This window comes from Neomonachus schauinslandi, chromosome 10 (genome assembly GCF_002201575.2).
Source record: "Neomonachus schauinslandi chromosome 10, ASM220157v2, whole genome shotgun sequence".
NCBI classification, from domain to species: Eukaryota; Metazoa; Chordata; class Mammalia; order Carnivora; family Phocidae; genus Neomonachus; species Neomonachus schauinslandi.
This window is the reverse complement of record NC_058412.1, coordinates 54,877,616-54,903,576: the sequence shown is the minus strand read 5'-3', so window position 1 is coordinate 54,903,576 and position 25,961 is coordinate 54,877,616. Positions and strand designations below refer to the sequence as shown.

The 25,961-nt window shown below is 39.3% G+C and overlaps 1 protein-coding gene across 6 annotated transcripts in view; it reads left to right on the top strand.

The window, feature by feature from the left end:
* Window positions 1–25,961, top strand: part of MEIS1 (Meis homeobox 1) — a 133,500-nt gene that overhangs the window by 101,761 nt on the left and 5,778 nt on the right. For all 6 annotated transcript variants that reach the window (XM_021699079.1, XM_021699081.2, XM_021699080.2 and 3 more), the window contains one exon: window positions 7,431–7,507. In XM_021699079.1, the coding sequence (XP_021554754.1) occupies window positions 7,431–7,507 (77 nt within the window). The remainder of the gene's footprint in view (window positions 1–7,430; window positions 7,508–25,961) is intronic.

Genomic DNA, 25,961 nt, shown 5'->3' with positions numbered 1-25,961 from the left:
CGAGCCCCTACTCCTCCCACCTGTTTTTCTTATTGGCCTTTTTGTGTTTCCTTTTATAGCCATGGTCTTCTACTAAGAGAACCAATATTCAGGGAGTTCATTAATAATCATAACTGTTCGAAATAATTTTAGCACTCTTCATGAATTCTAATACTTTTAGGAGGAGGATATAAGTAATTGCTAATTTACAGTCTAAATTTTTTGCTTTAATGCATATACTTAAAAATCCTCCCATAACATATAGAGAGAGAGCTAATAGAGAATAGATCTAAAACATTGTCATTGTTACAGAATTGCAAGCAACTTTAAAAAATCCCCAACATGAGGGACTATGAAATCCCCTACTATAAGTATTTGGTTTTTTTATTTAGTGTTTTTATGTTATATTTATCTGATATTTACAAGAAATTAAAAGGTCAGAGAGATGAGCCAGGCAAGGTAGTGTAGCCTTGGCCTCTTATAATTGACTATAAAACAGTGTTTTCACTGCTGTGTATTATAAAGATAGTCTCATTAGTGCAAAAGTAAAGATTGCTATGAAATATTACCCAGTGTTCAACTTTTCCTGCCACGCTTCTGTCATTTTCATGTGATAAGATCAAGTTTAGAGATTTCTACCTGACTTCCCTACTTGCATAACTCCACTAGCAACTTCTCCTACTGCTGCTAGAGAGACAAGAAATGAGAGGGGTTGTCTGGAAAACGGCTTGATGAGGCTTCAGAAAAAACAAGTGCAAGCAATCAATGGAGCACGTTTAATCGGAGCAGCTAGGCAATCCACGAGCGTTGGTGGAGAATTAAAAAGCAGGTCAAAGTCCTGTGACTTCACTGATGATGCTCCAAACATTCTTGGCTTCTTAGCCAGCACCGACAGCACCGTTCTTCTTTTGATTCCAGCATGAGTGAGGATGCAGGACTCAACTACTATGCATTCAGGCTCTGTTCTTCCACTGCGCAGTACCCAGCTTTTGTAATGCAAATGGCAAGCACAAAGTGTCTCTTTGATAATGTGCAGTCAAAAGACAAAAAAGCATTCACTGAAACAGTAAAACTAATTCATAAAGCTGAAAGACAATAGGGAAGCATGATGGATTTTTTTTAAAGGAAGAAAGTATCCTAGATCAATGTAATTGTCGCAGTGTAAGCTATTCATTGTCAATGCATAAGGGGAAAATGGCTGCAAGTTTATTTAAAGTGGGAGAAGTTTTTGTAGGCAAAAAAATTATATTAAGCAAATATAAATACATTTGGTTAGCAAGTTTCTGCTTGTCTTCTGAGAGGCCAGATGTATAGCTAGTTATTTTAATTTAGATCCACGATATTCTCTTAGTGTCAAAAACTCCATAGAAGTTTGAAAAGAACACAGAGATCTAATGGTTAAAAGCCATATGGTAGCTTTTTTTTTTTTTTTACTTTAAAGGGAGTATCTCTCCATCACATACCAGAGTTTAGCTCAAGGTCAACTTATATTAATGCATTAAACTTAGCTGTGGAGGAGGCAAAGGGCTGGAGGAAAAAGGATAAAAGAAGTTCCGAAATTGTTCTTCCAACATATTCAGCCAAGCAACAGAACATTGCCTTGATAAGGGATATATTGGACAGTTGCCATAATTCCTCCTGTTAGATCAGCTCCCACGGTACCTATTCCCATACCTTTTAAAGTATAGCATGTAACATTTTGCTTGAAAATTGCTTCCACCTCTATTGCTTTGTTATAGCTGTTTTGCAGTTTCGGTATAGAGGCAGTTCTGTGTCACAAGAAATTACTAATCTGAGGCTTGAGAAGGGGCAGCGTAGCCTTCCATTATCTCACCAGTGAGCTCTGTACAGGATTATTTTCAAATTTTCTGCTGCCATTACAATGTGCTGTTAGAGTGGGCAAGGCAGGGAAGGAGGGAACGTTATTGAAACTTGCTTACCAGGGTAGATAAGATAAAGTTCATCACTGTCTTGGCATCCACATTTGCAGTCAGGGGTGGAAAATTTGATGAAAGGCGTACATTTGGTCAAGGATATCGTTAAGATATAAGACTGGACATTTTCCATCTGTGTGTACTGAAGAGTTTTTCCTTTGGCCATGGATGCTCATCTGAAATGGTCTGCTTGATTGTTTAAGTAAATAAGTTTTCTTCCCATGTATTGTAAACTTGTAAATACCAGATAACTGGCATCAGCACCCCGCCCCATCCCAACCTCAAGAAATAAAATCGAAATTGTGCAGAGATAACTTTCTTTAGCACGTTGCCATTTTCTTCCTGTCACCTTCTATTCTTTGGGGCTGATAAAATGACGGTTCCGACTTCACTTTTATGTAGGCTATTTTTAGATTTTCTTGACACTCTTTAACCATTTCTCTTACGCAGGCTGCATACTCCAGGGATCAGTTTATTCTTTGATGGGGTTATTAAGCAATCACTGCTGTACGAGCTCATTATTAGAAGTCGCACTTCAGAGCCAGAAACACAAAGAGGGACAAACTGTTTCTCTTTCAGCAGGAGACTTATCCCGGAAAGGAGAAGTCAGGGTGTTGATTATTGAAATCAGGATGATCAGACTGTGAGCTATTCTCTGTGCTTGGGGTCCCATTCCCCACCCCCCACCCCCCCAAGCTGCTGCTTTTCCCATGGAGTCCATCATCTCTTCTCTCCCCAGCGAAGCCAGCCTAATACACGTGTGCCGGGCTGGTGCTGGAAGGGTCAGCTTTACCCTGACATAATCACTCTTTTATGGCTTTCACTCATTCCTGAGGTGTTAATGCAGATCAAATGGGAAACACTCGGGAAAGAGCGCTTGCAGCTACTGCCCAGCCTAGCTGTCCCGTCTCAATCGTTAATTCTGATTGTAAGATCTAAAGGTAATTTTGTTTGCTCTCTTAATGCGTTCAGTTCTCCCAGTGGCCCCTGCATATCCTTTCTCAAATTCCCATCTTGATCAATTGTTTGCAAATAATTAAGCTTTTAAGAGATAATGGCATGACGCTAATGTACACAACAAAGGCGAGGTCTCCTGTCACTACCTATTGGACTGTGGTCAAATTTGCTTTGATATCCCAAAGTGATTAGGTTGATTGGTGTAGCTGGCAAGTGCAACCCCTCTTCCCTTCATAAGAACCTCCTGATCTTCCTTAAAGGGGTGTCCTTGCCATTAACAGCAAAGGTGTTCAGGAGACCGGCAAGGGGTGACCTAGGCTCTTGGTTGCAGTGGTTTGGAAGGAATTTCCCATTCTCTTCCTAAAATGGCACATCTCTTTATCTCTTTTGTAAAATGATGTCTACCTTTTCCCTCTAACGGCCTCACCAGCCCTGTGGGCATAACACAACAGGATTTTGAATGTTTTTACAGCAGCCTTGCTCGTGGCATGTTGGGTTTTTGTCAAGCCGGGTTTTTTTAAGTCTACAAAGGAATAACTCATACTGCCCACAAAAAGCTTCTTTAGGAAAGATGCATAGGATTTAAGATATTTAAAGATACTGGATTTCAGTTAAAAGCTTGCTTCTTTGTGAATTTTTGGCTGACTGTGGATTAGCTACCTGAAGTCACAGCTTTCATGTGATTCTAGCAATTATGGGTTTGTGTTTTTCTGTTTCGTTTTTTGTTTTTTGTTTTTTGTTTTCCAGGGAATTAAAAGTTTGCGGGACACGCAGGCCAAGAACTATGAGAAAAAGAAGAAATTCCATCTCCCTGCCATAGACAAGGGTTTAGGGAATTTTGTTGACACCTATCCCCCCACCCCCTTAACAATGACCAGATTATTGTGACATTTAATTTCATCCAGGCTCATTCATTTCTATTAAAAAATATATATATATCCTGATGACTGAAAATTGTTTAATGGAGACAGAGTGCTGGGTCTCCATAGCTTGAGGCTGCCTAGCAATTATGCTGCATGAAATTAGACACAGTTTGTTCCAATTACTTAAAATCAGATCACATGAAAAGTGACAGGAAAAAAAGGCTAGAACTTTCTCATTTTATGATATTTAAATTATGAGATCAGAAACTGCATGATGTGAAGAAACAACCTAAATCTGCGCTGAAATTCTGAGGGCCATTGATTGCTCTTTGAAGCTGTAATGATTCAGGTAATTTTAATGATCCAGAGAGAATTTTCCTGACACCACCTGCATAAATAAAATGTGAGTTCCATTTGCTTTGTAAGAATGGTTGTAAAACTTACTCACAAACAGGCATGCAAAAATACTCTTGAAAACACAGCACAAATAAATGACTGTGACCATCCTCAATTTTTGAAGCAACTAAAGGTAAATGGCATAAATATTAATTTTTATCCAGTTCTGGTCATTATATTAAGACACAACCAACAAGACAGGGCAAAAGGTATTGCCATCCAGCTATAGTGAAGTGAGACTGTTGACATATTTATTAATTCTATTGAAAACCACTGAGCTTTCCACAGGACCTGAAAAATCATAAGCAAATTACAGAAGATGTTACAGATTGGAAACGACTTGTGTACATGGGTCTACAACTTTATATGGCAAGGAGTGCCAACAGCTTAGATGCTAAAATTTGTATTTTTCAAAATCAGGCTTATAATGTGGAAGAATTGCAAGCCTGGGTAACCTCTAACTTTGATGGATCTTCAACTCCAGATGACAAAATTGAGGATTAGAAAAGTTGTCCCTTATTTGAAAGCTCGTAATTAGCGAGTGGCAGCATAATTTATACAATCTAATGGGGCCGTGTATACCTTATATACAATTCTTCAACTAGTGTAGACAGAGAACTTCTGTATATCAAGCCCTAATTCAGTATCTGTTCATAGGATAAGAGGTTCATATGGTTTGTATTGTGCGGCTGGAGCTATGTTTTAAACCTTAGGGTAGAGAATTGCTTTTAGCTCAGTATCCAGGCATGAGATTTTCCTAGGATGACTGGCATTATGTTGAGTAGGGGGACTGTCACCTATGATCTTAACCTATTATGAAGTTTATATACTGTTACTTGAGAAGAGTGGGTTGACATCACTGTTAGGAATGAAGTCAGGAAAGTAGCATTGTGGATCTCAAATTGGATTGCTTATCCCTCCTGTGGGCTGTTGAAAACATTTTTATTATACATTTTGATGTTGCATCTGAGTGGAGAGTATCTGTGTATCATGGCAGGACGTAGCCTCCTTCTTGTTTCACAGATATTTACTGACCTCCCATTATGTGCCACGCTGGGCTTTGAGAATGGTGAATGCGAAAGTCACTACTTTGGAGTTGCTGGGTGAGTGAGAGGAGGCACGCCCACAGGACCCAAATCATCAGAGCAGGTGTTTCAGAGAGCGATGCTTTGCCTTTAGGGAAGAAGGAAAAGCCTGACGTGAGAACAGTAAGGTAGGCTGGTGGACACTGGGTGGGTGAGGTTTGGCCTTTGGGCTGAGACGAGAAAGTGACCCCAGAGCAGGAGCCTGAGTGGTAGGGATAAGGTTGGTGTGTTGGAAGAACAGAAAGGAGGACTGTGTGGCTGGACAGAGGGGTGGAGCGGGGGAGGGTGTGAAGAAAAGGCCACCCAGTCTGAGAGGTGGGCAGAGCTGGATGGTGGCGTGCCTTGCAGGCCATAGTAAGCAGTCTGGAGGTTTTGGAGTGGGCATAAGAATGAAGATTCTGGGCGCCTGGGTGGCTCAGTGGTTAAGTGACTGACTTCGGCTCAGGGCATGATCCCAGAGTCCTGGGATCGAGTCCCACATCGGGCTCCCTGCTCGGTAGGGAGTCTGCTTCTCCCTTTGACCCTCTCCCTTCTCATGCTCTCTCTCACTCTCTCTTTCTCTCAAATAAATAAAAAAAATCTTAAAAAAAAAAAAAAAGAATGAAGATTCTGAGAGGCATTTGCCACATCCCTCAGTCATGGTGAGACTTAGACACTGGAAGGGAAGCAGGAAATATCGCTGAGTTGTGTGGCTGCTGACCGTGTCTTTCCCTGGCCAGTTTCCTCACCTGGAAGACAGGAGGGACAATAGATTCCATTTATGTCCCTCAAAGGGATATAATGGGGATTAATCACCATCCTGTCTGTAATATACTTGGAGCTCTTTAGAGAAAGGCACTATATTCCATGAAAGCAAAGCCTTATTCTAATTGTGTATTTATTGATTAAGTGACCATCAAAGACAATGCTTATGGGAAAAATTGCTAACATCTCTGCTCTCCACAAACGAATCCCACGTGTACAGATATAGAACATATTTAAACTTACATATAAGAGCATTAAAGTGGTCATTAACGAGCCTTCTTAGCATCTAATCAGACATTATTAATGAGATTAAAAGCTATGTTAATTAACATTCAATAGACCAGAATATAGTTTCCAATGGCACAGATAGTTAAATTGAGAGTTGAGGGTGCCCTTTCTTATTCATAAGGGAATAGAGCGTTGACTAGCAGAACAATTTTTATCTTGGGAGAATTTCTTGGGATGCAGCGTTTCAAGCTGGTCAATGTGTCCATAGATGGATACCATGTCCCGCTTCAGAAACATGTATTTCAGATTTAGATATAGTTCATTACTGAACAAAAAGTATTTGTGCCAAAACTAATTTCAGTAGAATTCCAAACATTCTTTCAAGAGGGTATGAATTTCATTTTATTATCTAATCCTGTAATACTTTTTTATCCACTCTAACTCATGAGGAACATGGCCGGGCTTGTTCTTAGCATGCAAAATATGCTGGTCTTTGACCTTGTATTGGCCTGTGTTCAGAATCCCAGCATGTGTTGACATTCAGATATGGAAACCAACTTTGGTTGAATGTCATTTGTTTGTGTTTAGAAGAGCTACAATGATTAGTGGCTAAAAAAAAAATACACCCACTTTAATTTTGATATTTGCATCTGGCAATATGGTGTTTTAGAGGGAAAAATGTCATGCTAGCAAAGTGCTTAACTACTGGGGACCTCAGCTAAGGTGGTTGGTCCAAATGGTTCAGCTTTAGAAGCCCGTGGTTCTGAATTATGAAAATATTATGTCAAGGTGATACGCTTTCATATCATCAAAAAGGGCTTGTCCTTATTTTAATCCTATAAAATACAGTGAAGATCATACTAAACTTTCTGTGTTTGCAACAAATAAGCCTTTAAAGGATAAACTCAGTATCAAGGTTCTGCAAGTATTCTAAGTAGCTATTTATACACTTCACTAATCTTTGTAATTGGCTTGTCTTTTACTGCCATTAATTAGATGATGTAGTATTCCATTAATAAGAGTAACACACCTCAGCATTTTTACCTTTAATTATAGACTTCGCTGGACACTTAGGCTATTGACAAAATAGCCTAAATATTGCCTGGTATACACATATTTTTTTTTACAGAGCATATGTGTTTATTATTGAATCCCTAGCCCCTAGCATTGCACCTGACATGTGATATATGCACTATCTGCCCAAAGTATATGTGCACACATCTATCTTTCTTGTTCTCTTTCAGCACCCTTACCCTTCTGAAGAACAGAAAAAGCAGTTGGCACAAGACACGGGACTCACCATCCTACAAGTGAACAATTGGTAAGTAATTTAGCTTTGTGTTTACACACAATCTGTTTCCCCCTCTGGCAACCTGCAGCTAATGTTTTGCATTAAGAAGACACACCCAGTTGTTGCTGTTTTCCCTGGTGGCTTGTGGATCCAAAGGTGAAAGTAAACGGTTGACTGATGGGTGAGAGCACTTGCTAGCATGGAAAACACACACACACACACCCCAACATTGCATTGTTTTCCATTGCCTTTAAAATTGACAAATTTTAGGCATAGTATAAATAAGTGTTTAATTCACATTCACTGTGGCTCTATAAATGGCTTTTCCTCCCGCTTTAGGATAATCGATAGAAAGAGTGGTATCATCCTGTTTTCTGTGGAACAAGAAAATCCACCATCACTTATCAGTCAGGTTTTACATTCAGTGAATAACTAACTGCAGTTATTTTGTTAGGCCTGAGCATTCGAGGATAGTCTCCCGTTTCCTCCCATCTTCCGTCCATGGAAAAAGAGAAATTATTTATGTTTCCACTTTGAAGCTATTCAAAACCTGCTGTATCTCCGGGCTGTGCAATACTGTTTCTAAATAAATGTGTGAATTCCTGATTTGGGGGAAGCTGAGATTCCGTACCAAGTACCAGCCAACAATATTCTGACAATGTACGGTGGTATGGCAACGAGGCTTTGGGAAAGTATGATTTATTACCCTTTGTGAGTGTGCTGAAAGCCAGGTTCATATAATCACCCAGAGCTTGTGTCATATTTGAAGGGTATTGAAATCCAATATCCTCTCAAACTAAGTGTATCTAATTAATTGTCCTAATATTTTTAGATTAGTGTTTATGATGGGGAAACCTTATCCTCTTTGAAGTAAAATCCAGAAAAGGCGCACAGCCTGGTTGGGGAAAGGGGAGAACTGGGAATGCCAGTTTGCAGACGGAAGTATTTCTTTCTGTTCAATAAGTGTCAAAGATTAATATTATAGAATCTCTGATTACATGGCCTAATCCATTTTGGTGAATAAATTTGTTCTTGATGTCCATTGCACCTACATTAACAGACCCTTCTCTGTTAGAGAGCCTGGGAGCCTTTGGGAGAGATTCCAGATATATTAAACCCCATTACAGAAAATGTAATTTCTGTCAATATAATCCCATGTATTCTTCAATTTAGTATTTTAAAGATAACAAGCTACTTACAATATATTTGCCTTTGGAGGATTAATTTACAAAGTGCACTATCTGCAAGACACAGACAGACTCACATAAGCATTGCTTGTAAGGGTTATCAGTTTCTATGACCTTACCGCAGCCTTGGGAGATCAATTTTTGCAGCCTTTAGTCAAGTGGATAGGGAGCCAACGGAAGCCATACTATACCTACATGTGTTGCTAGGAGTGTGTCCCTGCTGCGAATTTTTGTTTGCCTGTTTGTGCCCTCTATTGTATCTTAATTTCCAAGACTGTTGATACTATATATTTGAACTTAGGCTTCAGGTCCTCCTGGACAATGTTTATAGGGTAGACCATCAATTTTGCATGCACGTCTGAATTCAAATGTATTTTCAAGGTTAAACCGATGATGCAATTTGAACACAACAGAGGCTGTACTAATGTTATTTCCCTGGGAAATGTTCCCATTTGAGGGCCAAGGAGTGGCAGGGCGAACTCAAATTAAGGAAGGCAAAAGCGCTGCCCCTCAGGTGGTCTGTCACACGCGCCATCTCTCTTCCTCTGCCGTGTCCCTAGCAAACCCCCCTCTATAGACATTGTTACCAGAGAATAGATCCCAAGACAACGTTCTTTCCACAAGTGGATGAACTTCAGGGCTATTTCCTGTGGCTGCACGGGCAGGCAGGCATTCCTGGGACACCAAACAGTATGCAATTGTCACTTACCCAGATTCTACTGGGCGACCATAAAGCAACTTCCTCAGTTTTGCAGGTAGAGGAGGAAAAAGGGACCTTAAAAAAGTCATAATACTTTTCAGAGTTATATGCAGACTTACTATCCACTTCACACGGATATTCAGTTCTGCACAGGTACATAAATACACATCACTTTCAGTTCTGCGGGCTGTGAGCCCAGTTGTGTTCTCCATGGGCCCTGTGTACTGCGCCTGTTTCTCCCTACTTCTCTGTGGAGTTAGAAGTGACTTTGGCTTGCACTTCATTGTTTTGTACTTGGCAACTCTTTCAGCTCTAACAACTTTGTGGTAGAGAATTTCCCTCAAGTAAATCAAAGTTGTAAGAGAGAGTGTTTCTCCTAAGTTTGGTGAATAATGACATTCCCGTGTTCGATTTGAGATTCTAATGGTTTCTTAATTTTCATCCAAACCTTCAACTTTTAAGGAGCTGATAATAGATTTTTTTTGGCTTTGAGTAGGAAATAGGTTGCAAAAATGGGGAAACCCAGATGGTATTGTATGAAAACCGAAGATGTCAGAGCATCTTAAATTGTGGCATCCTTGAAGACTAAAAGCAGCAGAACCACTAAAGGCTTTTCATTTTACTTTACCATAATAAAACATTACACAAAGCTTTCTTGAGAGCTTGTAAACATTTTTTCCTATATTGAGCATCAAGCCCAAGTTCCTTCCTTCTGGAAATCATAATTAAAAGAAAATCCTCATTAGTATTTTAACATTTCCCCTTCACTTCATTTAGCCACAACATTAAAAAATGTGTGTCTTCCCTCTTGGATTTCTTAAAACTTGTTAACACACATGTATGTTTTGTATGAACTATGAGTCACTGTTGAAGAGGTTTAGTAAAATGCTGAAGGGCAGGTTGGGTGTAGATCAGTCATAATTATTGGCAGCAACATCGTGTATCAAAGTACACAATATGAAAGTGAAAAATATAAACTCATGTCTAGTGGTGAGCTTGTCTTAGAAACATTGGCCGATGCAGTTTTAAGTTAGGTTTTGACTGAAACAAAGATGAGCAAAGTTTGGTGTGTTGTAATGGCTCTTTCATCCCATCGCTGAACTGATCTCCCATCTCTCTAATTGCCATGAGTGATACAAACTACCCGCCTTGGCTAGCCCAGGCCAAAGCAGATGGGATCTGGGGGGCGGCGGGGGGGGGGGGGGGGGGGCGGTGTGTGTGTGAGGAGACAATAGGGAGAATTTAAATGGAAAACAACAAGACAGATTTGATTAATTCAAAGAAAATTTGGATTAAAAGAAATAACTCTTGTAACTCTTATGTTTGATCTATGTGTCAGAATGAAAACAGAGAGGAGGAATCTTAAAATGGTTGCTATTAGTGGTTATAGGAACTGGGCCTGGGGATGGAATGTGAAATTTATTAGATGAGACATCGTAGGACAAGTCTACGCCAACAAATTTTTTGAGAATTGAGGCAATGATGCAAATAATTTGGGTGAAAATATTTTTACCTTAATTGTAGAAGTATCTGAGGCAACTGCATGTTTTTAAAAAATCAACTTCCCTAACTCATTGCATGAACATCTCACTCTAGCATGCTGTGGTAGACCTAGACTTAAAAGCACAGTAATCTTTGAAATATAATATGTGCTATACATTCATGTGTTCTTCTTTCTTTGCTTTCTCCCTCCCAATTATGATTTGATCCCAAAATGAGCAATAATAGCACTTGGGACTTTTGCCTTTTTGTTTTTCCATTGTTGTTGTGGCTATGAAAATTACTTCTGTTATATCAGCCGTGAAAGCATATTACTACAATGTTGAATGTTTTAGTCATTTAAGCAGAAACTTCCTACATTTTGAGATGGTTATTTAGATCTTTAATTATTTAGGTCGAACTTTAAAGAAAACATACACAGGGCGCCTGGGTGGCTCAGTTGGTTAAGCGACTGCCTTCGGCTCAGGTCATGATCCTGGAGTCCCGGGATCGAGTCCCGCATCGGGCTCCCTGCTCGGCAGGGAGTCTGCTTCTCCCTCTGACCCTCCTCCCTCTCATGCTCTCTGTCTCTCCTTCTCTCTGTCTCAAATAAATAAATAAAATCTTAAAAAAAAAAAAAAAGAAAAGAAAACATACACACACACAAAGTCAATCTTTGGTTCTTTTTTTTTCTCCTGAATACACCAACTTTATTTTTTTATTTGGAAATGTGAGTGTAGAATGGCCTTCCTTCTCTGTTTTCGCAGCAGTGTTGCAGAGCTGGGACTTCCATACGATGCAGACTTGGGCCTGTGGTTTTATCTTCCTTGCTGGATGCCTCAGACAACATTCTGCCTCAGCGGAGTTCTAGCCTAGGGTGTATTGAATAAATTTTACAGTTTCTTTGTTTACTACTGCTCATCCAAACACTTTCCCATTAAGGCCTAATGTTAAATGATTATTTCTTTATGCTCTGAGAAAGCAATATGGATCTTAGGTGCAAAATATATAGTGTATGTGAAACACAGTCTGTGTGCAGAAAGAAAAATCACTCTCCATCAGTTGGGTGCATAAAATTCCAGGGAGCATCTTAACATCTGAGGTGACACTTTTTACAGAACTATCACAGCTCTACCATTCTCAGATTTAGTACATATACCAGATTTTCCTAGTTACTTCATTTACTGCCTTCAAAACTGCAAAGCATTCAGGCATCACTTCCCATTTATTACCAGTGGAGGTGGGGGGGGGGGAAGTATGTTATCCTTAGAGATTTATGTCACTGGCAGGTAAAAATGTAAACTTATTTTTAAAAAATAGGATCTCCCTTATAATAAACAGATTCAACTGTTAAAGGTCAGGTTTCTTTCTGAGTTATGGTAATAATGTAGCAAATACTTTTATAAGTAATCAAAGATTCTATAAATATAGGTACCTGTGTCGATGTAAATGTTAAAACATTCACAAATTATCCTTTCAACTTCTGTGATCTAAAAATCAATAGGGGGTCACAGGGTTTCATAGAATTGCTCTGCTTTTTCTTCCAACATAATTTAATAATACATTTTACAGATGTTGTTTAAACATTAGGCACAGATTGTTTTGTCAATAAAGCTAAACAGAGGCATGACACAAAAGCAAGGAAAACAGATGTAAAAAACAGTGCAAGAAGCACTGGGTCATTTGTTTGCTATTCAACTGCAAAATGAAAGTGCAGGGTGTGTAGTGATTTTCCTGGCCTAGAAATCACCTAGGGATGGAACAACTTCACACACAAAAGATACTTTTATTAAGCAGGTGGTTTAACTTTTCCCCTTGAGGATTTCAGTGTAAACCACATTTAAGGTAGACTTCCTAATTGATCAATGGGGTAACAGGTGCAATATTCTTGAAAGAAGAAAGAGAAGAAGGAGAACTAGAGGTAGAATAACTCTCCAGCATGTTTCAGCATGGGTTGTTGCTCTCCAAGCCCCTGCTAATTGCTATGCTTTTCACCTTGAGTGTCAATTCTAGTAATATTACCTTTACCGGCACTGACTGTGGCCTTAGATTATAGCAATCGGTAATACTCACTAGATAAAATACTGTCTAGCGCATAAGAAAAATATTGAAATCAGTCAAAAAATGTTTAGCTTGCATATTGCCTGAGACAGAGCTGGCGAGGTGCCAGGCAGGCAGGGTATTATTAGGAAAGCTGAGCAAATAGCTTGCAGGGAAAAGAGCTGTGAATTTAGAAACCTTCAGGTATTGTCATGTCAGAGAGTCTTAGGAGTTCAACAGAGACGCTGCTTTTGTCTGCAGATTGTAAAAATTTCCAGCAAACAATCCTCTTTGAAAATGACTCTGCAGTCTGTTAAATATACTTTGTCGTAAGTTTGACTCAATAAGTTTGCTCAGAGCTTCCCCCCGCCTTCTGTGTGAAATCATGCCACCGTGAATCCCGCGAAAAGCGGAGAGCCCTCCCGAAGGGCTTGGTGTTGGGCCACTGCGCCGGGCGGAAAAGCCTGCCCCTTCCACCGCCGGGCCCTGAGTCTACGTGAGAAAAGAAAGAGGAAGGTGTGGGACGAAGGAAGGTGCATTCGAAAGTCCGAATACCGGTTGGTGTAACTGCGGTTTCTCCTCCAGCCTGCACACAAAGACAGTTTCTGAGCTTTCCAGGACAAGACAGGAGTGTGATGCCTCAAGTGGGGAGTTGGTACAACCTGGGCAAGTACTTCAGGACCCCGTGGGGCTGGGGTTGAGGGGAGGCCCAGGGTGGAGTGAGTGGGGAGAGTGATGTATCTCCATCATGATGAGCCCAGTGTTTCTGAATGTCTGTGATCCCTTTCCAGGCTGTGAAACCAGTGGTTGGTGGTTGACTTTGAACATGGTATGTAGGTCAGCAGGACTGGTTGCGAGTCCTAATTAAGCCAGACTTGTTGTTTTCAGTGTCTTGGCACAATGATCTGGTCAGAGAAGTGGAGACAACCGCCTGTGTGGCATGCAGCCTGGCAGAGCGGGACCTGACTCCCATTCACTTGCAGGCAGCGTGGCAAGTGAGGGGGCTGAGAGGCATCATGGGTCCAGGGAGAAGAGCTGGGGCATCCACGGGTGGCTAAGGAGCGACTCCCCTGTGGGCCTTGTGACAATGTACAATTTACACAGACGAGTAAGGGGAGGGAACATGCAAGAGAAAGAGCATGTTGAGCGGTCTTCCCCACTCCTCACCAGTTAGACGTGTGTCCTTGATCAAGTCACTCTGTCTCCATGGGCAGTAGCTTCCACTGCTAAAATGGACAGGGAGGGCCCATTGATGGGACTCTGCGCCTCTTCCCGCTGTCCTATTCTAGACTGCGTGGGACTGCCAACCAAAGAGAAGCAAGGCGATTGCTCTGAGCCTGCCTCTGATTCCCGCTTTACGCCAGGACTGGGGAAAAACCCAGGGCCTCTGATAAAGAGACAAACGGGGAAATTAATTTAAAAAGTTGCTACTTTCCTTCATCTTAAATAAGCAAATCAAGCACCATAAAATAAAAACGGGATGAAATTAAGCGTTATCACAAGACATGAAAAACCTGTGTGCTGTCATTTTAGGATTCATAATAAAGATAAATCAGTTGTTTTTAACAGTGTGCTATGAGTTTGTGAAGGGCATGACAGATAATAGGCTTGAAATTTCTGAAGTTATTGTACAGCAAAATTTGTTTTTTCCTCAGGCGTTCAATCTTTTTCTCTCGTAATTTTGTACATGACAAACTTTTTAGTGGGTGCATTAATAATCTATAAGTAATGGGTTGTCAGGTGTCAGTTAGATAAGATTAAAAGACTGTTTAAGCATTATCCATTTGCTTCTTTGCATGAGTTTTATAGGTCAGGAGAAATAACTTTTTGAGTTGTGGTTGTATGTGCCCAGTGCCCCCCCCTCCCCACCCCCCATTTGGCTCTGCTCCAAGTATGCATGGAAGAACTGTATTACATGACATAAATCCTGCATGTGGGAGCAGATTTGAAACTCATGCTATGTGAATCAAGGGGACAAATGTCTCAGCTGTCTTCTGTAAACTTGTTTCAGTTTTTCAAGTGTTACCCTTTTTCTTCTCAAAGGCAGCTCTATAAGGGGAAAGGGCCTCAGCTGAGAGGGACCCTGAAGCCTTAGACATGGGGAGTTTCCTAGCAAGTCAGGTTTAGGTCTATTCTTGTCAAATCTGTCTTAAGTGTGTTTACATATAGTTTGCCTTTCTGGTATTTTCTGCTTGCACAGACCTGATCTCCACCGATTTTGTGTCAACAGTTGCTGAGGCTGGTGCTGGGTGATTAACCGTTGAGCACTGAAGCCCCACCGAGCTGTGCCCACAGAGACCCCTCATCTGTCTCTGACCTCATCATCTTGCTTCAGGCTGCACGCACCTAAAACAAACAGCATTTCTGAGTGGTTAAAAAAAGCAGCCTGAAATATTAAAAAAATGGGGCAAATGTTGCCTCCTTGTTGAATAAAAACGATTTTCTCAAAAATGGAGTGAAGCCAGGGGTGTGGGGGGTGCGGGTGGAAATGTTTCTGAGGGTAAACGTCCTCTTGGATTCAGCCCGCCGCATCGCTCCAGTGTGTGAGTACCCAGAGTTTTGTGTAGATGCTTAGGTATTTTGTATTGCTTCTTTCCTAATTTTTAAGGGGAAAGGGAACATTAAAAACCAACCAGCCAAACAAACAGTAATCTCCAACAGCAGGGATGCTTATACCTTTGGCAAAAGAGGGCTCTCCCTTTCACTGCCGGTATAGTCATTGGTATTTTCCTTTTCATTTCCATTCTTATGAGGCTTTTAAGCCTGACCCATTAGCATAGGAAATAATGAATACTATCCAGCTCTTGACACCTGAACAATAACAAATAAACAAAAAAACCTTAATCTGTTGCCATCCTTGAGAGCTCTTCTTTTCCTCTTTACCCTCTTAACCAATGTGACTAAAGGACCTAATGACTCACAAGATTGGATCTGATCATTGAAGAAGGGAAAAAACATTTGCCTTCCCCAACACAACTTTTTCAGGCCTATGGGGATTATTGGTCTTGGGTTCTAAATGTGATTTAGCTCAAAAATGGATTTCTTGTCATTGGAGAGATCTGGCTTACTATTGCTAAAATCACTGTATTTTAAGAATCGTATATTGCCTCGGGATGGAAGTTAAATGCACTATGATTAAAAATACGTGTATTTACGTTTCCAGTACTTTCTGTCCTAGAATGCTGATTTGAATGTAAATCAGTCGTTTTGAGAGTTGTTGTCCACTTGCAGGGTTTGTTGGCCTATATCCCTTGAACATCTGCTATGGTTGATTTTATTTGATCCCTAGTTTGGGTCAGAGTTCATATGTGCTTGGAAGGGCAGGGAGTAGGGGATGTTGAAAAAGCTAATGGGAAGAAGCGTACATGTCCAAAGATGTCTGATCTCAGCTCCCACGGCTGGTCACCTGGCAGTTCTGTTTACAGAAAGGAAAGTACAATAGGTTACGGCAGAGATCCCCATCCTTAGGGCCAAGTGGGGGCTGAGAGGGACTGGGGGCCAGAAAAGGCATATCAGAATCATTGTGAGTGAATGTAGTATAAAAAGGCCTATTGAGAATTAACTTTTGATTTTAGTCAAGCTCTTTCTTTTAAGATTCCAAATCACAAAGGGATATGAGATTTTGAAGTTTATCACAAAGGGGAATGGATTAAAATTTTAGGAACATCATGCTGCAGAATGTCAGAGCCCAAGTCCTGGATGGGATTTAATGCACCATTTGACAGATGGGGCTCAGGGCTCTACAATGTAATGCTGCTAATGAGAGGCTAGGATGGGGCTGGTTCCTTGTTTGGCACCTCTTCTACCCTTATGCATTTATTATTAACAGATTTATTGGGATATAATTCACATACCATGAAATTTGCCCATTTAGAGTGTACAATTCAATGGTTTTTAGTATATTCACAGATATTGTGCAACCATCACCATAATCACTTTTAGAACATTTTTATCATCTGAGAAAGAAACCCTGTAGGGGCGCCTGGGTGGCTCAGGTAGTTAAACGTCTAACTCTTGATTTCGGTTCAGATCATGATCTCAGGGTTGTGAGATCGAGCCCCCCCCACATTAGGCTCCACTCTCCGTGGGGAGTCCGCCTGAGATTCTCTCCCTCTCCCACTCTCTCCCACTGCCCCTCCCCCCAGGCTCTCTCTCAAAAAAATCTTTAATATAGGGGCGCCTGGGTGGCTCCGTCGTTGCGCATCTGCCTCCGGCTCAGGTCATGATCCCAGGGTCCTGGGATCGAGCCCCGCATCGGGCTCCCTGCTCTGCGGGAAGCCTGCTTCTCCCTCTCCCACTCCCCCTGCTTGTGTTCCGTCTCTCGCTGTGTCTCTCTGTCAAATAAATAAATAAAACCTTTAAAAAAAAATAAAAAATAAAAAAAATAAAAAAATCTTTAATATATATATATTATATATATATATATATATACATATATATTATATATAAAGAAACCCTTTACCCTTTAGCTGTTACTCCTCCCATATTTCCATCCCCCACTCTCTGTCTCTGTAGATCTGCCTATTCTGGACATTTCCCATAAATGTGATCATGTAAACATGTGGCCTTTTGGGACTGGCTCAGACTTTAACTTAGCATTTTGTTGTCAAGGTTCATGAATGTAGCAGAGAGCAGTACTACATTCCTCTTTATGGCTGAAGAATGTTCCATTGTCCAGACAGACCACATCGTGCCCACCTTTTGTGGCTGTAAGTGTTCGTGTGTACATTTTTGTACCATTAGGTATTTTTTGAGAATCATAATGACAGTATCTCAACAAACCCTTGTCTTTGGCTTAAAATTTGCAAAGCTCTTTTTATAGACATTAACTCACGTGGTCATCATGGTTCCCGCACCTGAACACTACTATGATCTCAGAGCATTGAGTGGCAATTTTCCCACTCAGTCCTCATACCCTTTTCCCTGGATGCTGCTCTGACTCTCCATCCTTGGCCAGTGTTTTGGCCGTAATAGTGATGAGTGATATTGTTCAAAGAAAAGGATAGCCACTCAAGTGAGACACACAGCTTCCAAATTTCCTCAGGGTGACTTAGACGACCCTAAGCATTTTCCAGAGATTTGACAAGTTCCACGAGGAGGTCATTTTATTAGTTTGTTGCCTTCATTTGAAAAATTTTGTCATATACCTCAACTGAGAGATTTTTGTCTTTGAGTATAATTGGTATAACTGGTTCCATTTGCATTTAAGGCCTATGGATTACATTTTGATATATATTACATAGAACTCAGGTTTCAAGCTTTACGAATTGAAACAGAAGTTACAATGAACCTTCTAAGGGAGAGAGACAGGCCTCCATTCAAGTCAGGCTTCATTGTGCCATTCTGTAGTCTAACCTGTGACCAGGTGAAAGCAGAAATCAAGCTAAATTTTGAGATATCCTTCCTTGGCACTCCCTTGGAGTGGAGACTCCAGGCCTGGGAAGTTTTTGGCTAGTGATGGCTTGGGGAGCTGAGGCAACTAAAGGAGAGATCCTCCAGAAAGGAAGGAGCTCAGAGACACTCCAAAGGGGTACTGGGATTCTATGACACCTTATGTATGCCAGGGCTGGTCCCCATTCTCACACAAGAGGGTTGCAATTCCAATCACGCAGGGGAAGTTTTACTTGGGAAAAAAAAAAAGTGCATATTTGATCCTTAGGGTGGCCATACACCCCAATTGCCTGAAATATTCATGGTTTAGACTTATTGTCCAGCATAATTATTAATAGTGTCCATTTACTCTCAAAAGTGTCTGACTTTAAATGATAAATTGTGTGGTCATCCTATGTATAATGGAGAGTGGCAGAACATTAAGAGCTGTTTTATTTTTTTTATTTTTTTTTTATTTTTTTTTAAAGATTTTATTTATTTATTTGAGACAGAGAGAATGAGAGACAGAGAGCATGAGAGGGAGGGGGGTCAGAGGGAGAAGCAGACTCCCTGCGGAGCAGGGAGCCCGATGCGGGACTCGATCCCGGGACTCCAGGATCATGACCTGAGCCGAAGGCAGTCGCCCAACCAACTGAGCCACCCAGGCGCCCAAGAGCTGTTTTAAATAAACATATTTATTCTGTAATGTTTAAGGGATGCCTAGTTAGATGCAATTTTATTTACTTTTTGTGAATATGGGAAAGTTAGAATTTACACAAAAAATGGTTCAGCTTAAACTAAAGAGAGACCCATCTATTCTTTGAAGATATTATTATACCTACTTTAGCTTTTTCAGTACTGTAGGAGGTTTTGCTATCCTAGATTGCCCTATCGCTTGTTCATTGCACCAATAATCATTTTAATTCCATATCCCTTAAGCAAGCCACTATTTGTCTTATATTTGTGCAGTTATACAAACTCAAATTTGGCAAATTGTCACATTTAAGTAAATATTGCATAAATACCATTTTATTACATATGCTTTATATCAATGGATACTTAAGATATTTTTAACTCTCAGGCATTTCTTATGCTAGTTCTGGCAAGATAGTCCCATAATTTATTCCACTGGTTTTGGAGCCTAGTGCTTTAGTGATCTAGAAAGTCATGGGTAGTAGCAGAAGAACTAGAGATCGGCCACTAAAGAGCCCCCGCTTGCTTTGAATTCAGGTCAGATTAAAGGATTTAGCAAGCTTATATTTTTTTAGAATAAAAAATCATTGTATAATTTGCTTTCAAGGAAAACTTCCCATAATATATAATGAAGTGATAAAGTATTTGAAAGTTATTTCAATACTTAATACATGGGTTTGTTATTACTTTGCATTATAATTTTCAGATAATTAGTGATTTTTTTCACTAGTTGCTTTGAAGAAAATTTTATATGTAATTAACTTCCTCAGTGGTCTGAGACAACTTCAGCTCTTTCTAGAGTAGTTTGACAAATACACCCATCACTGCTAGAGAAGGGGAATCTCCTCAGACTGCTGACTGATGGGCTTATTGTGATTGTAGGAAATTTCAATATTCTGTTTCTAGAATGGATGGAGAGCAGAACATGTGCTCCCTTCTCCCCTCCTGTCCACTCCCCTCTCCCACCCTCAGACACACAGATGACGGATTGCAGTCCTGGAACTGTTGGATCCGGAGGAGGTTGAGAAACTGGAAAAAGGTGCCAGAAACATGATTTCATAAGGTTTGACTTGAGATTGAGTCAACTTTCTTGAGTGTCTTAAAATCGTGTTTTATGAAATTTTATTTCACAAAGAAAGGGAGTGTAGGAGGCTTGGACCCTGAAGACTGCCAGTTACAGATCATTAAATTCAATAAGTAAATGTAAATCTGAAATGAAGAAGTCCAACAAAAGATTTTGAAGTAGATTTTTGTTTAAAAGAACAGAGAGTTATTTGAGAGATAGCTAGAACTCATTCCCTCAGGGTTTGTTTATAAAACTGGCCTTCAACTTATTAGGAAATGCTGACTTTAAAAATATCAAATACATAGTATATATAGTTTTATTTAAATGATTGTGATAAAGTTGGAAGAAACATTAGGAAGGAAATTCATGGACTAGAATAAGAAGAAAAAGGACAAAATTCTGGAGTTCAGCAACTAGCTTCCAGCGTGAAATTTTATATTTGAAGAATTTTCAGAAGTCTTAATTCTATAAAAATATTTATAGAGATTACCTAAATGAATTATATATAGATTAAATATTATATTTACTTGCTGTTTATTTTTAATTGATAAAGAATAGTTCATGTAGAAATCACCAGTACTTATTCTTAAGAATGCATGGTATTAGTTTTTACTAAGTATGTATATAGGTATTCCTAACTAATACCTAAATATTAATCAAAGATGACTGTAATTAGTACTTTATTTAATGGATAATATAAATATAGAAGGCATCTTCACTAACATATCTTGCTATCTAATGAAATCTTCTGTTTAATATCAAGTTGATAATTTTAGCTCCTTGGGCATAGGAGGGTATTGTAAAATGGTATTTCCCCATACTTAAATGGGTAGCTACCTTCGTGCTGACTATTCACTAAGCCTTGTTGGCAAGAGACACTATGGGGATGACTGAGAGTCCTGTCATTGTTTAGAAACAACAGCATTTTGATTTTACATGGTTCACTGAGTTGGCTGTGGCATGCTAAAGTCACACTGTGGGTTTGCCCTTAATCATCAGTAAACAAGTAGGTGGTAAACACCGAGGAAGAGAATTCATTGAGTAAAGGTGAAAATGCTATTTCTGAAGGGGAGCAAGTCATTTTTCCTTAGCATCGTTAGTATTACAGAGAAGTTATACAAGGAAGACAAAGGGCATAAGAGTAGAGGAAAAGGGCAGAGCTATGTGGAAAATGTTGTCTGTGGAACTGGGAAAATATACCCTGTGTTTGGTTCTAGTGGATGCCCACTGTGATCTCGCCACCCTTCCTGGTTCTCACGAAGAGGAAACTAAAGTTAGCCTCCCCGGTTTTGTGGGAAATAACCGGGGCACTGAGTGGAGGATAAGCTAAAGGGCAAAGGTCAACTTCAGAAAGCTGTTCTACCAGATCTTAGTCAGAAAACTATTCAGGTATTCAAAGATGGAGAATGAAAAGAGACAGGTAGGATTAGCAGAATGGAAACAAAAACAAAAACAAAAAAAACACACAACAACTTTAAAGTCTGATGATAAATAAGCATGTAGGGGGCAAGGAAAAGAAAGAATAAAGGAAAACTTCCTGTATTTCTTTTTAGCATAATTCAGGATTCATCTCCCATTCTCCTTGTCTGATTCCTATTTAAAAAATGCAAAGAATTAAATTTGATTTTGAGATGATCCCATGTCTCAGATTTTTGAAGATTTTGCTCCCCTTTTAACCTCCCATTCCCCCCTTAGTAGGATTCTAGTCCTAAACGAATTAACTGGGTAAAAAGAAATACATCTCTGTTTATGTTGACATGGAATGAAACTATAAGGCCGATCCATTTTCTTCCCATTCTTGATAAAATATCTTGTTTTGAGAAAGGGGATAGTTTGGTCACGGGAAGAAATTCTAACCCATGATGCTGTGAAAAAAGGAAAGATAGGAATTCTTTCCCTAATTCAGTCTTCTACCACCTACAGGGTGTCCAGTTCTTAAAAAGTACTTCACAAAAGAACATTGTGTTTTCAAAGCAAAATGGGATTTATAAAAAAAAATATACCTTGATGTTTGGAATGTAATATGGAAAGGCAACAGGATGTTTCCCAACCTTACATCCAACTAAAAGGTTTACCTTTCTAAATGCCCAATTTATGGCAACTTTGAGCTACATTCTATTAAAGTAAGGTGTGAAACTATTTTAATGAGTAAGAAGAACTGTCCTGTTGTCATATATTTCTGACAGTGTACATCTAAGTTTCAAGGGCTGTAATGTTGGGACATCAGTTGTAAAAAAAAGAAAAAAAAGTCTCTTACATCTTTAAACTAACAAACTTTTTAAAGAGACCTTACTATTATGGAAAATAATAAAGATTGTGTATATTTCATGGATATATTTTGTCTTAAACTGTTTTGTGGTTGTTGGAGAATAGATTTTTTTATTGGACATTCGAATTGGAATTTTATCATTCTCTTTTTCTTTTCTCTTCAAAAACATTGTTTCTTCTTACGTTGAAGTTCTAATATATATTTATGTATCCATACATAAATATAGATATCTATTTGAACACACACACCACATATGAGCTTAAAGTAACGGTTTTACTGATGCTTCTCAAAATGAATGTTTTAAGAAGGGAATATGTTCATGTAAGTTTACATAAAACCTAAAGGTCTTTTTTTGGTTCCGTGTTTAGAAAATTCTTGATAATTTAGAATCTTCCACAATGGAAAGTAAAGCATTCTGTCACAAAAGCAGGGAGGATGAGACGCAAGGTCAAAGGGCATTTTAGAAACAAACAGCTGGTCCAGTTTATTTAAACAGATACAGGGATGGGGGAACTGACCTCTGTTTGACTTATAGTGGGAGGAGCAAGAATGTCATTTTATTACTTTGCCCAGAAGGAAAATGTTTTTGTATCTGAATTCACCCCGAAGCCGTCTAAACACATGGCTTTGCTGTATGTAGCCTAATTCCGAAGAGAGTATATAGAAGACAGTCTAGGATAAAATACACTAAATAGAACCAAATGTTGAGATGGTTTTAAAATTGAAAAGATGATGCTATTTACTTAGTTATTTTCAGATAAAGATGTCTGCCATGACCATAGATAATATTATCAGTGTTTCATGTAAGGATAGGAAGCATAATCCAATAAGATTCTGAGAGTTTCCTATGTCCTCTATGTATCAATAATGTTCATTATATTCAACAATTGTTTTAAATTCATTTTCAAAAGTGAGAAGTTATCACCATACTGCTAATGTGGTCAAAACACTTTGGACAAAGTGATTAGGGGTTCTGAGATTTTCAGCTTTTTAAATCTTTATTTTATTAAATGCATGGATTCTCACCTTTATATCTACATATCCTATAGGTAGCCTACATCTGTGTTGTCAATAACAACAAATGGCTCTTGCCACCAAAAGGGAAGAAAATAGCACCTGGTACCTGTGGCCCCTTAGCTAAAAGGCTGTGATGAGGTATTCACTCTCTACATGAGTACATCACTCTCTGATGAGGTATTCACTCTCTACACTCATCTACTCTGGGGACCAGAGCAGATGTGGAGTAACTGCGTTTAATGATGTCCCCTGAATACCTTTAGAGGCACACAGACAAACCTCAGCATACTGAGCAGAGAGTATGGCCCAGATGGTGAGTGGACTCAAAACCCAAGAAGAACTTTCATTCTACAAGAAACTTGTTAAGAATCATGGATGTTTGGGGCACCTGGGTGGTTCAGTCGCTTAAGTATCTGACTCGTGACTTTGGTTCAGGTCATGATCTCAGGGTGGTGAGATGGAGCCCGCGTTGGGCTCTGCGCTGGGCGTGGAACCTGCTTAAGATTCTCTCTCTCCCTGTCCCTTTGCCCCTCCCCTCTGTGCTCGTGCTCTCTCTCTCTGTCTCAAAAACAAAAACAAAAACAGAACAAAACAAAAAGGAATCATGGATGTTTAACTTAAGGAGAAGCCTATGGAACGTGATGCATGACGGCTGTACTTTAAATTTTGAAGGCTATCCTGAAGAAGTGAGATTAGAATTGTTTAAATTCCCCCAAGGAGTTGTCCTGGTGAAAGGATTTTAGATCAAGTAATGCAGAACCTTCTCATAGTTACCTTGTCCATAGCTGGAGTGCACTTTCAGGTGAGGTGGCAAGTGCTTTATTAGAAACAATCCAGCAGAGGCTACCTATCTACTTGGTGGGGATGTCGTAGAGATGATTCATGTCAGTGACCAACCTAGGTGACAGTGGAAGCCCTTTTCAAACCTGAGATTTAATTTTTCTATGATTCCTTGGGTTTAATAGTCATAGATTCAAACCTAAGTTGGTTATTATGAACTGGTCTTTGGAAATCTGAATGTATGAGTGTGAAGGAAGCAAGCTTTGGAATACAGATAAGTCACTGAATCTTCTGATGCATAGCCTTATCTTTGTCCATATGCACAAACAGTACAGTCATCAAAATCCCCAGTCTACAGAATGTTCAGTCATGCTTATTCCCAGACTCAGCAGTAGGGTTGTTGACAGTGGTGACTGGCTCAAAACCAGCTCATTCTTAGCTATCTATTTAGTTCAGAATATTCTAGATGGGTGGCACAGTAGGGGCCACGCTCTTGTCAGGATGTTGGGGGAAGGGGTGTTCACTACCATTTGCCAGCTGTGTGTCATTCAGCAAGTTATTAACATCTCATGGGTAACGTGACCTCAAATAAGTCACTTAATTTCTCTGAGCCTCAGCTTCTCATCTGTTAAAAAGTGCTCTTCCTATTTTTAGATGAATAGTATAAATCATATCCACAAAATAATGTTTTTAAAAGGACTTTTAAAAAATGTTATCAGAGTTCCTTTCCTTTAAAAGCCTGCAGATTATGAACAGAACCGTAGAAAAAGAGCTGTTTTTTTGCTCTTTTACCTATGTTAGTTACTATGAAAATTACTTTTGGTATATGCGGAATATTAATATTAAATAATTTTCTAATTGGTCATGCAGTGAAGGCAGCTAATGAAAAAGCAGATTTTTTTTTCATTTTAATTGGTTATTTCACATGGCGTTTGTGCTACACCTGTGCTTATAATGAGAATGGAGAATTAATCTAAGCTTCTGCTCACATGATTCCAATTTTCATGGTTTATACAAGATAATGATAACCTGATTTGCAACACAATTTGTTGTAGATCTGTGTTTTAAATATTTTTATTAGCCAGTTCGGGGACTTCATATACAAGAACTGATATAATATATATTGCCAATAAGAGTTAGAACTAACCGTGCCCTTTTAGTTAGATTCCAGTTTCATTATTGACTTTAATTACTTTTCCAATAATAAAAGAACAAAAGGATATAGGATATTGAGAATCTTAAAATGTCACGAAGCATGTATTTTTATTTTAAAAACCTGTCCCTCTCTGTGTTCAGTGGTTTGTTTTTTTAGGAACTACTTTCCTTCCTGAGTGGGCAGACTTACAAACTAGAATTCATATCGGACTATGGACCCTTTAATCATTATTAAACTTCTCATTGTATTTTTTATGTGCTGCTCATGTTCCATCTATTCAAATCTGAGTTGAAAACTAAAAGCACTTTACTTTTTCAGAATCTAATATGTCCCACTCATTTTCTGTATTTGATATATAATTCTTAGCGTTACACAATACAAATGGATCTTAAGAGTTAGAAATTTCACAAGCTTGATTTTGTAGGGCTTGTACTAACCACTTAAAAAAGAATTCAGTGGCTAGCCACTTTTTGAGAGGCTGCAAAAATTGTAAAAAATAAGCCTTATTAAGACACTTAAATGACTTAATTAGATGTTTATTATAAATTTCCAGGGCTAGCTGGAGAAAGCAATATTATAAGTTCAATTACTATATAGCTGTGACCTCGCCTTGACCTTAGACTTTGCATAAAGAGCCAAAAAAAAAAAAAAAGCCACCCAAGAAATCTCTACAAGGAATGCGTTTCTCTGAAGTCCCCAGCAGTGTGAGTTAGTGGTGATAAACTCC